Source organism: Leucoraja erinacea, chromosome 8 (genome assembly GCF_028641065.1).
Source record: "Leucoraja erinacea ecotype New England chromosome 8, Leri_hhj_1, whole genome shotgun sequence".
NCBI lineage: Eukaryota > Metazoa > Chordata > Chondrichthyes > Rajiformes > Rajidae > Leucoraja > Leucoraja erinaceus.
Window position 1 is genome coordinate 73301455 of NC_073384.1, and position 17769 is coordinate 73319223.

At 44.9% G+C, this 17769-nt stretch overlaps 1 protein-coding gene across 1 annotated transcript in view; it reads left to right on the forward strand.

The window, feature by feature from the left end:
• LOC129699890 (rho guanine nucleotide exchange factor TIAM2-like) overlaps positions 1-17769 on the forward strand; it is a 153904-nt gene that overhangs the window by 58423 nt on the left and 77712 nt on the right. Inside the window, exons 9-11 of the mRNA XM_055640028.1 lie at positions 3094-3252; positions 14651-14755; positions 17322-17400. Of these exons, the coding sequence (XP_055496003.1) occupies positions 3094-3252; positions 14651-14755; positions 17322-17400 (343 nt within the window). The remainder of the gene's footprint in view (positions 1-3093; positions 3253-14650; positions 14756-17321; positions 17401-17769) is intronic.

Sequence of the window (17769 nt, forward strand, 5' to 3'; positions counted from 1 at the left end):
GTCTGTTGGCTGTAGAAAATTCATATTATTATCACCATTTACTGATATGAGATAGCCATAGAGTGATACAGTGTGGAAACAAGCCCTTCGGCCCAACTTGCCCACACCAGCCAACATGCCCCAGCTACACCAGTCCAACCTGCCCGCATTTGGCCCATATCCCTCCAAACCTGTCCTATCCATGTACCTGTCTAACTGTTAAACATTGGGATAGTCCCAGCTTCAACTACCTCCTCTGGCAGCTTGTTCCATACATCCATCACCCTTTGTGTGAAAAGGTTACCCTTCAGATTCCTATTAAATCTTTTCCACTTCACCTTGAACCTATGTCCTCTGGTCCTCGATTCCCCTACTCTGGACAAGAGACTCTGTGCATCCACCCGATCTATTCCTCTCCTGATTTTATGCACCTCATCCTTCTGCAATCCATGGAATAGAGACCCAGCCTACTCAACCTCTCCCTATACCTCACACCCTCTAGTCCTGGCAACATCCTCGTAAATCTTTTCTGAACCCTTTCCTGCTTGACAATATCCTTCCTATAACATGGTGCCCAGAACGAAACACAATATTCTAAAAAGGAAGAGCAGCACCTCATATTCCGCTTGGGCAGTTTACACCCCAGTGGTATGAACATTGACTTCTCTATTTTCAGGTAGTCCTTACTTTCTCCTCCCCTTCACATTTCTCCCTCAGCCCACTGGCTCCACCTCTTCCTTTCTTCTTCCCGGATGTTTTGAATACTACAAAACTGCAAAAGATGTTTTGAATCTTCTCTGTACCCTTTCCAAGTTAAATAGGAAACAGTTGTACACCACGTATCCCCTATCAAGTGTTAACATCATTTAATAAGATCACGGCTGCTTTGGTTATAACGCAAACTCTAGCATTCTTGTACTTTAATCTTTCCCGCTGACCAATCTTTCCCCACCAATCTTTCCCCACCTCCCTTCCCTCCCATTGACAACAACATAACCAATGACCATTCCCACCTGGGTCATTCTGTTATCAAGGACTTACATTGAACTCTCGTGTGCTAAGTACAACAGACATCAAGTGCTGGAGTAAAAGACACGGTGAGGCCACGTTTGGTGAGGCCATGTTCAAGTTTGGTCGCCTTGCTACGGGAAAGATAGACACAACGTGCTGGAGTAACTCAGCAGGACAGGCAGCATCTCTGGAGAGAAGGAATGGGTGACGTTTTCGGGTCGAGACCCTCCTTCGACAAAAGATTATGCTAAGTGGTCTTTAAAATGATGAGAGGGATAGACAGTTGACGTGGATAAGCTTTTCCCACTGAGAGTAGGGATTACGGAAGATGCAAACAAGGGGACATGACTTGAGAATTAAGGGACAGAAGTTTAGGGGTAACATGAGGGGGGACTTCTTTACTCAGAGAGTGGTGGCTGTGTGGAATGAGCTTCCAGTGAAGGTGGTGGAGACAGGTTCGTTTTTATCATTTAAAAATAAATTGGATAGTTATATGGATGAGAAAGGAATGGAGGGTTATGGCCTGAGCGCAGGTATATGGGACTAGGGGAGAATACGTGTTCGGCACGGACTAGAAGGGTCGAGATGGCCCGTTTCCGTGCTGTAATTGTTATATGGTTATATGGTTAAGTAGGAAAGAGTGCATAGAAGATTCATGAAGATGTTGCCAGGCCTTGAGCGCCTGAGCTATAGGGAGAGATTGGGCAGGCCAGGACTTTCTTCCTTGGAGCGCTGGAGGATGAGGGAGTAGTTAGGTTAAATGCGGAGTCTTTTACACAGAGTAGGGGAATCAAGAACCAGGGGACTTGGGTTTAAGGTGAGGGGGAAAGGTTTAATAGGAAACTGAGGGGCAACTTTTTTGCACAGAGCGTGGTGGGTTTGTGGAAGGACGTGTGTGGCCTCACTCTGACGATGGAGGAGGCCTAAGACAGAAAGATCAGTGTGGGAATTGGAAGAAGAGTTAAAATGGTTAGCAACACAGAGTTCCAGTAGGCCTTGGAGGATCGCGTGTGTGTGGTCTGTGATACGGTCCACCACCCAGCCCTCGTCAATCCTCGTAGTCACCTCTTTAAACAAAACATCAAATTCGCGGGGTTTGTTTTCCATAGAATAAATCATGCTCACTCTATTTCCACACACAGAGCTATGCCGACCATTTAGAAATCACAGCATTAAATGTGTTCTGGAATGTTTCGTTTAGTTTGGTTTAGAGATACAGCGCAGAAACAGGCCCTTCAGCCCACCGAGTCCGCGCCGACCAGCGATCCCCGCACACTAACACTATCCTACGCACACCAGGGACAATTTCACATTCATACCATGCCAATTAACCTACAAATGGTCAACAAAATAGAGAGAGTACAGAGGAGATTTACTAGAATGTTGCCTGGGTTTCAGCAACTAAGTTACAGAGAAAGGTTGAACAAGTTGGGGCTTTATTCTTTGGAGCGCAGAAGGTTAAGGGGGGGACTTGATAGAGGTTTTTAAAATGATGAGAGGGATAGACAGAGTTGACGTGGAAAAGCTTTTCCCACTGAGAGTAGGGAAGATTCAAACAAGAGGACATGACTTGAGAATTAAGGGACAGAAGTTTAGGGGTAACATGAGGGGGAACCTCTTTACTCAGAGAGTGGTAGCTGTGTGGAATGAGCTTCCAGTGAAGGTGGTGGAGGCAGGTTTGTTTTTATCATTTAAAAATAAATTGGATAGTTATATGGATGGGAAGGGAATGGAGGGTTATGGTCTGAGCGCAGGTAGATGGGACTAGGGGAGATTATGTGTTCGGCACGGACTAGAAGGGTCGAGATGGCCTGTTTCCGTGCTGTAATTGTTATATGGTTATATGGTTAAATCTGTACGTCTTTGGAGTGTGGGAGGAAACGGATGATCTTGGAGAAAACCCACGCGGGTCACGGGGAGAACGTGCAAACTCCGTGCAGACAGCGCCCAGAGTCAGGTTCGAACCCGGGTCTCTGGCGCTGCATTCGCGATAAAGAAGCAACTCTACCGCTGCGCCACCGTGCCACACCTTGTTTGGAATATTCGATCATAGGAAATGAACATAAGTTAACTTGTGGTTAATTGACATTAACTTTATTTCAGCATGAGCTTGATGGATCGACAAACGTGCATTTTCCAACTTCAGTCTGGGACTGCTCTTCAGAGTGTACAGCTCGAGTCTGCTTCCCCAACAACCAGGCAGCGATCATCGCCATTAAGAATGATCAGACAGTGGAAGATGTGCTGATTATGGCTTGCAAGGTATTTTACCTTTTGAGAGAAAATAATTCTATATAAACTTGCAAACGTGCTGTGCCCAAATGTGTTTTTACTTTATTCTTCCATTCTCAGCTCTTCAGGTGAAATGTTGAGCATGACTTATTGCTAGTTAGAAACATAGAAAATAGAATCAGAATCGCACTTTATTCGCCAAGTATGTTTTGCAACATACGAGGAATTTCATTGGCCAGGTCAGTCATGCATAGGTGCAGAGGGAGGCCATTCGGCCCTTCGAGCCAGCACCGCCATTCATTGTGCTCATGGCTGATCATCCACAATCAGTAACCCGTGCCTGCCTTCTCTCCATATACCTTGATTCTGCTCGCCCCTAGATCTCTATCTACTGTAACTCTCTTTTAAATCCATCCAGTGAATTGGCCTCTACTGCCTTCTGTGGCAGAGAATTCCACAAATTCACAACTGTCTGGGTGAATTTTTTTTTTCTCATGTCAGTTTTAAAAGGCCTCCCCTTTATGTTTACACTGTGGCCCCTGGTTCTGGACACCCCATCATTTTTCCTGCATCTCGCTTGTTCAGTCCTTTTATAACTTTATATGTTTCTATAAGTTATATGACTTGCTTCTATGATATTTTCACTTTTAAGACTTTGGCTCTGATTATGGACATTATACCAAGTCAGAATAATGCCCTGCAGCGCAGTGATGATATTCTTCTTGCCCATCAGGGAGGATTAAATAAAAGTTCAGTCACCCCACCATGGCAACAATAATGTCTTTGATGGTACTTAGCAAATTCAACTTGCAAGTTTTTGGTATTAGCATCTTAAATGAGCCGAGTTTAGTTTAGTTTAGAAATACAGCCCTTTAGCCTAGCGAGTCCGCACCAACCAGAGATCGGTGCACACTAACACTATCCTACACACACAATTTCACATTTATATCAATTAACCTACAAACCAATTAACCTACAAACCTGTACGTCTTTGGAGTGTGGGAGGAAGCCAAAGCTCTCGGAGAAAACCCACGCAGGTCACGGGGAGAACGTACAAACTCTGTACAGACAGCACCCGTAGTCGGGTTCGAACCCGGGTCTCTGGTGCTGCGAGCGCTGTGAGGCAGCAACTCTACCGCTGCACCACCGTGACCGCCCTGAGTTACCACGCTTGGTACTTTGACAGAGAAGCAGTGAGAATTTCCAATTTGAATGGAATTCAATATTCAAGCACAAATTGCTAGTGTGCTAGTTTTAATTATTTTTCATTGAGAAGTTCCTGTTCATACTATTTTGCATAGAACGATACATACAAAATTATCGTGAGAACTTGATTCAACAACATTTCAAATTGGCTTTTTAAAATAAACTTGCTTTAAAAATACTAGTCGATGTATTTCACAATGGTAGTTATGCTGCTTGATTAAGAAACTGGAGATGTCAAATGTAACCAGTTACATCAGAGTTCAGCAGGCATCAGCTGTGAATAAAACTGCGAAAGGTGTGGCACGGTGGCGCAGTGGTAGAGTTGCTGCCTTACAGCGCCACAGACCCAGGTTTGATCCCAACTACGGGTGCTACCAGTACGGAGTTTGTACGTTCTCCCCGTGGCCTGCGTGGGTTTGCTCCGAGATCTTCGGTTTCCTCCCACACTCCAAAGACGTGCAGGTATCTAGGTAAATTGGCTTGGTAAATGTAAAAATTGGCCCTGGTGGGTGTAGGATAGTGTTAAGGGCCAGTCCTACTTTCACAACCTAATTCACCACCTCTGCCGAGTTTGCCCTTGACTCGCACTCGCAGCATGGTCGTTACGAGGTCGTAGGAGGTCGCGATGTTAGTCGTAGGTACTCGTGGCATCAAATAGGTCGGGGCGTTTTATTCTTGCATGATGGAAAATGTCCATGAGTAAAAAAGGTCGTGGATTAGGTCGTGAAAGTGGGACAGGCCCTTTAATATGTGGGGATCGCTGGTCGGCGCGGACACGGTGGGCCGAAGGGCCTGTTTCCGCGCTGTATCTCTGAACTAAAACCTAAACGTAACAATTCGGGTGACAAAGGGTCAAGAACTTCAAATTCCTGGGCGTGCACATCTCTGAAGATCTTTCCTGGTCCGGGAAACCCTAACACAATTATCAAAAAAGCTCATCAGCGCCTCTACTTCCTGAGAAGATTACGGAGAGTCGGTTTGTCAAGGAAGACTCTCTCTAACTTCTACAGGTGCACAGTAGAGAGCATGCTGACCGGTTGCATCGTGGCTTGGTTTGGCAATTTGAGCGCCCTGGAGAGGAAAAGACTACAAAAAGTAGTAAACACTGCCCAGTCCATCATCGGCTCTGACCTTCCTTCCATCGAGGGGATTTATCGCAGTCGCTGCCTCAAAAAGGCTGGCAGTATCATCAAAGACCCACACCATCCTGGCCACACACTCATCTCCCTGCTACCTTCAGGTAGAAGGTACAGGAGCCTGAAGACTGCAACAACCAGGTTCAGGAATAGCTACTTCCCCACAGCCATCAGGCTATTAAACCTGGCTTGGACAAAACTCTGATTATTAATAACCACTTTCTGTTATTTGCACTTTATCAGTTTATTTATTCATGTGTATATATATTTATATCATGGTATATGGACACATTTATCTGTTTTGTAGTAAATGCCTACTATTTTCTGTGTGCTTAAGCCAAGCAAGAATTTCATTGTCCTATACAGGGACACATGACAATAAACTCACTTGAACTTGAACTTGAACATATTGATCCAATGGACTGAAATATTTTGGTACATGCTACCATTAACGTTTTTTGTAGCATTTGAAAGATGTTATATCAGCCCGCATGGTTGGAATGGTTCCATTGTTTTTTTTTACTCTGTTCTGGTTACAGAGTGGACATTTGAAACCATAGACGGGATTCTCTCATTTCAAACGCTGACCTTGTTTTCCAGCACTTATCCCTGCGTTCCTTTAATGACATTCCCATACATCATAGTCCCAAACTTAACCGTGTCTGGGAAATAGACACAAAAAGCTGGAGTAACTCAGTTATTAATTATGTGACAACAACATGAAAAACTACAGTCATTTACTTGTAACAGAACAATGCATTGTCAGAATTTTATTGTAGAAGTAATAAAATATGCCTATTAATATCTTCCCCCCCTCCCCCCCTCAAAAAAACTTAAATTTAAAGAATCTTGAAATCTTGAAAGGCAGAATTAGCTGATGGTGTAATTTGTGCTTGAAACGAGTTTTGTTTAGAGATACGGCGCGCAAACACGCCTTTCGGCCCACCGAGTCCGCACCGACCAGCGATCCCAACACATTAACACAACTTGGGACAATTTTACATTTACACCAAGCCAATTAACCTATAAACCTGCACGTCTACAGAGATAGGTTGAATATGTTACAGAGATAGGTTGAATAAGATAGGTCTTTATTCTCTGGAACGCAGAAGGTTAAGGGGGGACTTGATAGAGGTCTTTAAAATGATGAGAGGGATAGACAGAGTTGATGTGGACAAGCTTTTCCCTTTGAGAATAGGGAAGATTCAAACAAGAGGACATGACTTCAGAATTAAGGGACAGAAGTTTAGGGGTAACATGAGGGGGAACTTCTTTACTCAGAGAGTGGTAGCGGTGTGGAATGAGCTTCCAGTGGAAGTGGTGGAGGCAGGTTCGTTGGTATCATTTAAAAATAAATTGGATAGGCATATGGATGAGAAGGGAATGGAGGGTTATGGTATGAGTGCAGGCAGGTGGGACTAAGGGAAAAAAAGGTGTTCGGCACGGACTTGTAGGGCCGAGATGGCCTGTTCCCGTGTTGTAATTGTTATATGGTTACATGGTCTTTAGAGTGTGGGAGGAAACTGAAGATCTCGGAGAAAACCCACGGGGTCACGGGAAGAACGTACAAACTCCGTCCAGGGAGGCACCCATAGTCAGGATCGAACCCGGGTCCCTGGCGCTGTGACATAGTAGCTCTGCCGCAACGCCATTGTGTCGTCCAAAAATCTGCCAACGTTTAATCTGGTCATAAGTGATAAGAGCAGAATTTAGCCATTTAAACAGAGCTCTTAAAGATACCAACACAGGTCACAGGGAGAACATACAAACTTCAAACAGACAGGCACCCGTAGTTGGAATCGAACCTGGGTCTCTGGTGCTGTAAAGCAGTAGCTGTACCGCTGCACCACCATGCCGCCCTGAATCTCTGCATTAGTTTGGATCATTTTTGCTGAATTATCATTCAATCTACTGCAGTGTTCCGAGCATTGACAAAACTAAACATATCTTTGCTTGGGAGGATTGCGAAGGGAAAGTTGGGGAGGGAGAGTGGATGCAAGAAGAGAAAGAGGAGATAAGGTGGACGGCCATTGCCATTAGTATCCTGATGGGCAAAGCCCGGCTTTGGGAACAGAGCCCCTCAGCAACCACAACTGACATGTCGGTGTGCAGTGGCAGGAGTTCTGCAAGGTCTTTCATGTTTTTACCGCGGAGAAAGACACAAAGACACAAAGACTGGGGGAACAATTAGTAAAAATGTTTTGAGGTCCGCCCTCATTACGGACGAGGAAATGCTGAACATCTAATGAGTTTGAGGGTAGATAACTCTCCCGGGCCTGAGCAGATATATCCGAGGTCACTGTGGGAAACTGGAGAAGAAATTGTGCATGCCCTGGCTGCAATACACAAATCTTCTTTGGGGCATCACGGTGGTGCAGTTGCTGCACGGATGCTGCCTGTGTGGAGTTTGTACGTTTTCCCCGTGACCTGCGTGGGTTTTCTCCGAGATGCTCCTGTTTTCTCCGAGATTTTCTCTGCGACTCTCCGGCTGCTCCTCTTTCCTCCCACACTCCAAAGACATGCAGGTTTGTAGATTCATTAGTTTTGATGAAAACTATCCTATTGTGTGTAGGATAGTCTTAAGGGCCTGTCCCACTAGGCGATTTTTTTTCGGCGACTGCCGGCATCATTGACTGACATATCAGGTCACTGAAAAATTTGTGGCATGATGACGTATGACCCGCGGTGTTTTTTCAAGTGTCGCAAAAAATGTTTTTGTCACCGCTGGATTTTGAAATGTTCGCTGATACGACGGCAACAGTCGCAGAAAAAATCGCCAAGTGGAACAGGCCCTTTAGTGTGCGTGGGTCGCTGGTCCTCATGGACTCGGTGGGCTGAAGGGCCTGTTTCCGCGCTGTATCTCTAAACTAAACTAAACATGCGTGAGATGCTGGACAACTGGAGTGCGGAAAATGTTTAAGAAGACACTGCAAGGAAAAGCCTGGAAACCATAGACAAGTGAGCTTAGCATCTGCGGTGGGCAAGTTTCTGGAGAGGAGGCTGAGGGATAAGGGGGACGACAGATGGCGCAATGGGCTAAGTGTTGGGCTGGCGAGCGGAAGGTAGCCGGTTCGAATCCCGCTTGGAGTGCATACTGTTGTTGTGTCCTTGGGGCAAGACACTTCACCCACCTTTGCCTGTGTGTGAATGTAATGTAATTATGTGAAGCACTTTGGGGTCAATGCAAGTTGACTAAAAATGTGCTATATAAATAAGATTATTATTATTATAAGATCTATATCCATTTGGATAGACGGGGATGGTCAACATATTAGGGATGGTCAACATATATTTATATGTGAGATCATGCCTTACGAATGTGGGCTTTCTGAAGAAGTAACCAAAAAGATTAAGTCAAAGCCTTAGATGTCGTCGATATGGACTTCTGTAGGGCATTTGATAAGGTAGGCTGCTCTGGAATGTTAGGTCGCATGGGATCCGGGGAGAATTGGCAGAATGGATAAAACGAGGAAACAAGCAAATGCAGATGCCGGTTTCCAAGAAGGCTGTGGAGGACAAGTCAATGGATATTTTTAAGGCAGAGATAGATAGATTCTTGATTAGTATGGGCTGTCAGGGGTTATGGGGAGAAGGCAGGAGAAGGGGGTCAGGAGGGAGAGATAGATCAGCCATGATAGAATGTCGGAGTAGACTTGATGGGCCAAATGGCCTAATTCTGCTATGATCACTTGTGAACAAAAAAGGACACAAAGTGCTGGGGTAACTCAGCGATCAGGTGGTATCTCTCTGCCAATGTACCGGAGATCACATCGGGAACACCGGATGCTGCAGATGAGGTTACACCTGTCCATTGACCACCTGTCTAGGGACCTCGGTGGTCCTTCCGGGTGAGACAGAGGTTCATGTGCACCTCCTCTGAGGCATTTGACACATTGCGTTACATCCACAGCAGGCAACTGAATCATCCTAACACAACCAGAAAGCAGTCAAAGAAGGGTCTCGACCCGAAACATCACCCATTATTTCTCTCCAGAGTTGCTGCCTGGCCCGCTGAGTTACTCCAGCATTTTGTGTCTATCTTTGGTTTAAACCAGCATCTGCAGTTCCTTCCGACACATACTGACAACACTCTGACTATCCTCGATCAGACTTTGCTGGCTTTACCTTGCACTAAACGTTATTCCCTTATCATGTATCTATACATTGTAAATGGCTCGATTGTAATCATGTATTGTCTTTCTACTGACTGGATAGCACGCAACAAAAGCTTTACACTGTACCTCGATACATGCGGCAATAAACTAATCTAAACTCTACAGACGTGGAGGAGTTTAAAAGGGGAAAGAAGCTGGGAATGAAAAGATAGCTAAAGAAGTTAAATTGCCGTTTAATTTTAAGGACTGTGTTGCTGCCAATCAATTGTGGGATTAAAGTTATGAGTACAATTTGTTTTAGACAATAGACAATAGGAGTAGGCCATTCGGCCCTTCGAGCCAGCACCGTCATTTAATGTGATCATGGCTGATCATCTACAATCAGTACCCCGTTCCTGCCTTCTCCCCATATCCCCTAACTCCGCTATCCTTAAGAGTATCTATCTAACTCCCTCTTGAAAGCATCCAGAGAACCGGCCTCCACCGCCCTCTGAGGCAGAGAATTCCACAGACTCACAACTCGCTATGTGTGAAAAAGTTTTTCCTTATCTCCGTTTTATATACAGCTTCTGTAATGTGCATAGTTTACTGAGCCAGCCCAACGTTCCTATCAAGATAAATAGTGATATATTTACTGCTGTTTAGTTCTCAGTCCTATCCTTCATCAGTTGCCACATGTTCAGCCTTGACACCCTCTGACAGATCACGTCCTATAGTGTAATCATATTTCTAAAAATGTCATGAACCTTTTATAATCATGTGTTATAAATTAACTGGAAACAATTGGAGTGACCTTTTATGCAATCAGCAATTCAAATCAATTAACCACACTGATAGTTCTCAGTGTGACACTGAAGGTGATTGTAAATATGATATCTGATGAGGTTTTTAAAATATTGGGTTTATTAAACTGTTCAAATTTTTGAGGTCCTCAAAATTCTGCAAAAGTTTGATAGAATCGAGTCTAAAACCGGAATAGAACATAGAAACATAGAACATAGAAATTAGGTGCAGGAGTAGGCCATTCGGCCCTTTGAGCCTGCACCGCCATTCAATATGATCATGGCTGATCATCCAACTCAGTATCCCGTACCTGCCTTCTCTCGTAAAATTTGTCCGAATCTGTAAAATTGTCCCAAATAAATGGGACAGCGGTAGAGTTGCTGCCTTGCAGCGCCGGAGACCCGAGTTCGATCCCGACTACAGATGCTGTCTGTACGGAGTTTGTACGTTCTCCCTGTGACCGTGTGGGTTTTCCCCGAGATCTTCAGGTTTCCTCCCACACTCCAAAGACGTACAGGTATCTAGGTAAATTGGCTTGGTATAAGTGTAAGTTGTCCCCAGTGTGTGTGTGTAGGATAGTGTTAGTGTGCAGGGATCGCTGGTCAGCGCAGACACGGTGGGCCGAAGGGCCTGTTTCCGCGCTGTATCGCTAAACTAAAAACTAAATGAACCAATTCAGGTGAAATATTGATCCAAAAGACAGAAAGATTTTGGTACATGCTACCATTAACATTTTTTTGTAGCATTTGAAAGATGTTATGTCATCCCGCATGGTTGGAATGGTTCCATTGTTTTTTTGTACTCTGTTCTGGTTACAGAGTGGACATTTGAAACCATAGATGGGATTCTCTCACTTCAGATGCTGACCTTGTATTCCAGCACTTATCCCTGCGTTCCTTAAATGATATTCCCATACATCATAGCCCCAAACCTAACCGTGTCTGGGAAATAGACACAGCGGGACAGGCGGCATCTCTGGAGAGAAGGAATAGGTGACGTTTCGGGTCGAGACCCTTCTTGACTGATGTCAGGGGAGTGGGCGGGACAGAGATAGAATGTAGTCAGAGACAGGAAGACTGGTGTGAGAACTGGGAAAGGGGAGGGGATGGAGCGAGAGGGAAAGCAAGGGCTACTTGAAGTTAGAGAAGTCGATGTTCATACCACTGGGATGTAAGCTGCCCAAGCACAATATAAGCTGCTGTTCCTACAATTTGTGTTGGGAAATTGTCCGGGATATTGTGTGCACAAATTTCTGCTTCTTTGTCCTTCTCCGTAATGTATAGGTTAAATTTGAGAGCCAAATTCAAACAGATACCTGGTACAAAATACCTAAATTCCTGTCAATCTTGCCATGATACCCGGAATTGTAACATTTTATTTCATTGTCCAACTGGTTTGACCAAGCCATAATTAATGCTCAGTCTGCACTTTGACGCTTAAAAATGCCTAACTAATGAACTTATAATTATGACCAAGACATCATCTCAATCTTGCAAGGCAGTTCCACAAAATGTTTGTGTCGTTTATTTTAGAGATACAGCTCGGAAACAGGCCCTTCAACCCACCGAGTCCGCACCGGCACATTAACACTATCCTACATACACACACACACTAGGGACAATTCTACATTCATTTACACCAAGCCAATTAACCTACAAACCTGTATGTTTTTGGAGTGTGGGGGGAAACCGAAGATCTCGGCGGAAACACACAAGGGTCGCAGGCAGAACGTACAAACTCCGCTCAGACATGCACCCATGGTCAGGATCGAACCCGGGTCTTTGGCACTGTAAGGCAATAGCTCTACCCCTGTGCCACCGTACCGCTGTACACAGTGATGTGTTCAAAATGTTCCTATCATACAAAGTTTGGTATTTTAAGCATCAAAGTGGTTACGAAGCTTTAATGACAGCTTGGTGCTCAGTGTGTTGGTGGATTCTTCAACATGATTAGCTGCTCAGTCAGTTGGTGACGTTACTGCTGCCAGAACTCCAGCAACCTTGTTGACTGTTCTGAAGGCAAAATGATGTTGGGGAAAGTGGAATGCACGTTAGATTTTGATGGATCTTTATAACCATATAACCATATAACAATTACAGCACGGAAACAGGCCATCTCGACCCTTCTAGTCCATGCCGAACACGTATTCTCCCCTAGTCCCATATACCTGCGCTCAGATCATAACCCTCCATTCCCTTCCCATCCATATAACTATCCTATTTATTTTTAAATGATAAAAACGAACCTGCCTCCACCACCTTCACTGGAAGCTCATTCCACACCGCTACCACTCTCTGAGTAAAGAAGTTCCCCCTCATGTTACCCCTAAACTTCTGTCCCTTAATTCTCAAGTCATGTCCCCTTGTTTGAATCCTCCCTACTCTCAGTGGGAAAAGCTTTTCACGTCAACTCTGTCTATCCTTCTCATGATTTTAAAAATCTCTATCAAGTCCCCCCTTAACCTTCTGCGCTCCAACGAATAAAGCCCTAACTTGTTCAACCTTCCTCTGTAACTTAGTTGCTGAAACCCAGGCAACATTCTAGTAAATCTCCTCTGTACTCTCTCTATTTTGTTGACATCCTTCCTATAATTAGGCGACCAAAATTGTGCTCCATACTCCAAAATTGGCCTCACCAATGCCTTGTACAATTTTAACATTACATCCCAACTTCTATACTCAATGCTCTGATTTATAGAGGCCAGCACACCAAAAGCTTTCTTTACCACCCTATCTACATGAGATTCCACTTTCAGGGAACTGTGCACAGTTATTCCCAGATCCCTCTGTTCACCTGCATTCTTCAATTCCCTACCATTTACCATGTACGTCCTATTTTGATTTGTCCTGCCAAGATGTAGCACCTCACACTTATCAGCATTAAACTCCATCTGCCATCTTTCAGCCCACTCTTCCAACTGGCATAAATCTCTGTAGACTTTGAAAATCTACTTAATTATCCACAACCCCACCTATCTTAGTATCATCTGCATACTTACTAATCCAATTTACCACACCTTCATCCAGATCATTGATGTACATGACAAACAACAGTGGACCCAACACAGATCCCTGTAACTTGAGATTAATGATGGTAATTATGGTAACTTGAGATTAATGATGAGTCCCACTGATTTGTCATTGACTGCAAAATCTAGGCCGGGGTGGGCAGACTTGTTCTGCATCGGGGCCGGGACGCATGTCTGTGAGCGGATGGCGGGTCACATCTATCACGTGTACGCATGGATCCCGCCCCCATCCCACCCCGGAAGGCAGGCATCAAATCCCGTGTTCACAGAAGGTGGACACAAATGCTGGAGAAACTCATGCAATCCTTGCATGTCTCACCCACTGAGTTTCTCCAGCATTTTTGTCTACCTTCGATTTTTTCCAGCATCTGAAGATCGTTCTTAAACGTGTTTACAGAAGGTGCGTGGTCGTGCCGGCGGCTTTGCGTAGGATGCGGTACAGCTAGAGCTCGGTAACGCTGCTCGGGGCGCTTGCCGGGCTCAGCGTGGCCTGCGGGCCGGATGATTCTGGGTTATGGGCCGCATTTGGCCCAGGGGCCGTAGTTTGCCGACCCCTGATCTAGGCCCTGCATCAGATTTCATATTTGCTCTTCTGGAACATGCAAGAGTGTTTTATTGTTATATGTCCCAAATATAAAGGTTCTTACTTGTAGCAGCACAACAGAATGTGTATACATCACACGCACGCACGCGCGCACACACACACACACACACACACACACACACACACACACACACACACTCACACACACACACACACACACACACACACACACACACACACACACCCACACACACACACACACACACACACACCTCGGCCATCGATGGGGGGGGGGGGGGTGCGAGGTCGAAGTTCTCTAATCTAAAGCGCTCTGAATTGTTGTCACTGTTGTGATGTAAGAGATGTATCCACCATTTTGTTCAAAGTCATGTGGACAGCAATGTGATATTGATCTAATTACTTTGAATGATGTAGATTGATTCTTATGCCTTGGAAATGGAATATTCTGTTTCACTGTCACAGTGTGGGAAGTGAGCAGCGAGAAATCTCTTGTAGAAGATCATTTAAAATACATTTTTTATTTTAATTGTGGATTTTTAACCATTACAAGCCTGCAGTGAGTGCAAATATTAATCAATGCCCCTCTCTCACGCAGATGAAGCAATTGAACCCAATCCATTACAGTATTCGCCTCAGAAGAATGGTACACAAAAATATGGAGTATTGCATTCCTAACCGTCTGGACTACATACAGGAGCAGGTAACACTTGGCACAATAGTTTAAACAACATAGTTCTCTTCTCCTGAGGACACTAATTATGCTGTGCAGGAAGGAACAGCGGATGCTGGTTTAAACTGAAGACAGACACAAAATGCTGGAGTAACTCCAGGACAAGGGGTCACAGCTTAAGGATAAGGGGGAAATCCTTTAAAACCGAGATGAGAAGAACTTTTTTCCCACAGAGAGTGGTGAATCTCTGGAACTCTCTGCCACAGAGGGTAGTCAAGGCCAGTTCATTGGCTATATTTAAGAGGGAGTTAGATGTGGCCCTTGTGGCTAAGGGGGTCAGAGGGTATGGAGAGAAGGCAGGTACGGGATACTGAGTTGGATGATCAGCCATGATCATATTGAATGGCGGTGCAGGCTCGAAGGGCCGAATGGCCTACTCCTGCACCTAATTTCTAACTCGGGCAGCATCTCTGGCGAGAAGGAACGGGTGACGTTTCGGGTCGAGACCCTTCTTCAAACTGCTTCAGACTTATGCGGTTTGGGTTACTGCTAGTAGCCTCCTGGCCATTCCATGTTTGAATTAAAAGGTATACAAAACGGTCCAGATTAATATATCACTAATATTGTAGCGGACGTGGAGTTGTCCGTTGAAGAACAAGGCAGACACGTAGTTTGTCTGAAAATACGGTTCTTTATTGCTCCGCTAATTCTCCTCACTCACCAACCCGTGCTCACGCGATTAACACCTTAAATACTCCCCGGGGGCACCCGTAGCCACACCGTGACCCCCACCCCCCCCAGAGCTGAAGGTTATGTACAGTGCGTGGCCCACCACCCAGTTCCGCCACAATATTTTCATATTTCAATAGCGCCAAATTTATCATTGTCAGCAATTAAATTTTTCTCTGACTTTGAAATAATTTTAATTAGTGCATGCACCTTTACCTACATGGATTTTTTTTATTTACAATGTCATCGTCCTTCACTGTTTTTCCTGCTGGAATTTCTTTGTCAGATTAAATCTTACATTGCTTCCAGTTTCCACCTACTGACCTGCTGCAAGAATCTATCCTTCCATCTCCCCTCCTTCAACATTCTACTGCCCTTCGATTATGTTATTTGTTTACTATGGTTTCATGCTGCTTCCCTCAGATGTAATAAATTGTATGCAACGTTTCTTTAGTTTAGTTTAGAGATACAGCGTTGAAACAGGCCCTTTAACCCTATGCCAATCAGCGATCCCCGCACACTGACACTACCCTACACACACACACACTAGGGAAATTTACAGTTTTGCCAAGCTATTTATCCGACAAGCATGCACTTGTTTGGAGTGTGGGAGGAAACTGGAGCACCCAGAGAAAACCCACACTGGTCACGGGGAAAAAGTACAAACTTCGAACTGACAACCACCCCGAGTCAGGATCGAACCCAGGTCTGTGGCGCTGTAAGGCAGCAACTCTACCCCTGTGCCACTGTACCACCTATTTAGCAAGGCCATTTGCAACTTTGTGTGGGTTTTTCACCCTCCCAGCCCCCGCGTTTCATTGCACTGTCACAGAAGCGGTTCGATCCTGACTACGAGTGCTGACAATGCGGAGTTTGTACGTTCTCCCTGTGACCACGTGGGTTTTTTTCCAGCATTCCAAAGGCATGCAGGTTTGTAGGTTAATAGGCTTCTGCAAATTGCCCCTCGTGTGTAGGATGCCAAAGTGGAAATGGGTTAGAACTGGTGTGTGGGGATCGCTGGTCGGCGCGGACTTGGTGGGCCAAAGGGCCTGTTTTCATGCTGTATCTCTGAACTAAGCTAAAGATTTATAATCATGGCTGTCTCCTCGTTACCCTTTCCCCAAATGTATAAAAACTCTCTCTTCTATAACTCCAAACATTTGCAGCCCAATTTATCCTTCGGTAGTTTTGCTTATCCATTAGCATTCAGTAGTTCAGCCTTCTGTGACCCCAGCGTGGAATTTAAAATAACTTCTCCCTTCCATATATTTGTAGCTTTGTAACCACTCTCCCCTTCCACATCGTCTCCCTTCACTGGGGAATAATTCAGCCATTTCAGCCATGAGTTTCAGATGATCTTTTAATCTCGATCTCTCTTCTTTCCATTTTCCAAATCATCTCAAAGCTAAAGTTTTTCCCATTGTGCAGTGCCTCAAAGAGATTGCTATTGTACTATTATGAATGAATTACAGCCCCATTTATTTCCCACAGAATCCAGTTAACTCGTCTTAAGATGCGACGCAAAATGCTGGGGTAACTCAGCGGGACAGGCAGCATCTCTGGAGAGAAGGAATGGGTGACATTTAAGGTCAAGACCAGTCTTCAGTCTGAAGAAGGGTCTTGACTCAAAACGTCACCCATTCCTTCTCTCCAGAGCTGTCCCGTTGAGTTATTCTGGCATTTTGTGTCTATCTTTGGTGTAGACCAGCATCTGCAGTTCCTTCCTACACATAACCCATCTTAAGTGTAGACATTAATTTTGAAAAGTTGAGTGTTGAGGACATAAGCAAATTTTCAAAGACGTTTGTCAGCGGCAACTTTAAGGATGAATATGAAACGATAATATCCTTCTTCTTTATTACTGCAGTTATTTGATGAAATAGAGATTACCACCATGAATATTTACCACATGCACCTTGAAAGGAGAGGATCAGAAACTGTGTTTGGTAAGTGATGCGTACTTTGTTGGGCTTTTTGTCCTCTGTCATTCAGCGAGCTGACAAAGGTCACTGCACTCCCTTATTGAGTCACTCGGCATCATCAACAGAGGTTCAGCAACTCAGTAGACTTAAGGGGCTGTTCCACTGTATGAGCTAATTCAAGAGTTCTCCCGAATTTCCCCTGATTCGAACTCGGAGAATTACGGTAATGGCCGCTTGTTGGTACTCGGGGCTCTCGTGGACATTTTTCAGCATGTTGAAAAATCTTCACGAGCTTACCGCCTTTCCCAAGTTCCTGCCGCTAGTGTTACGAGCCGCTAAGAGACTTCCCGAGCTCCGACGTACCCGCTACGTACATTCTACGTGCTTACCACG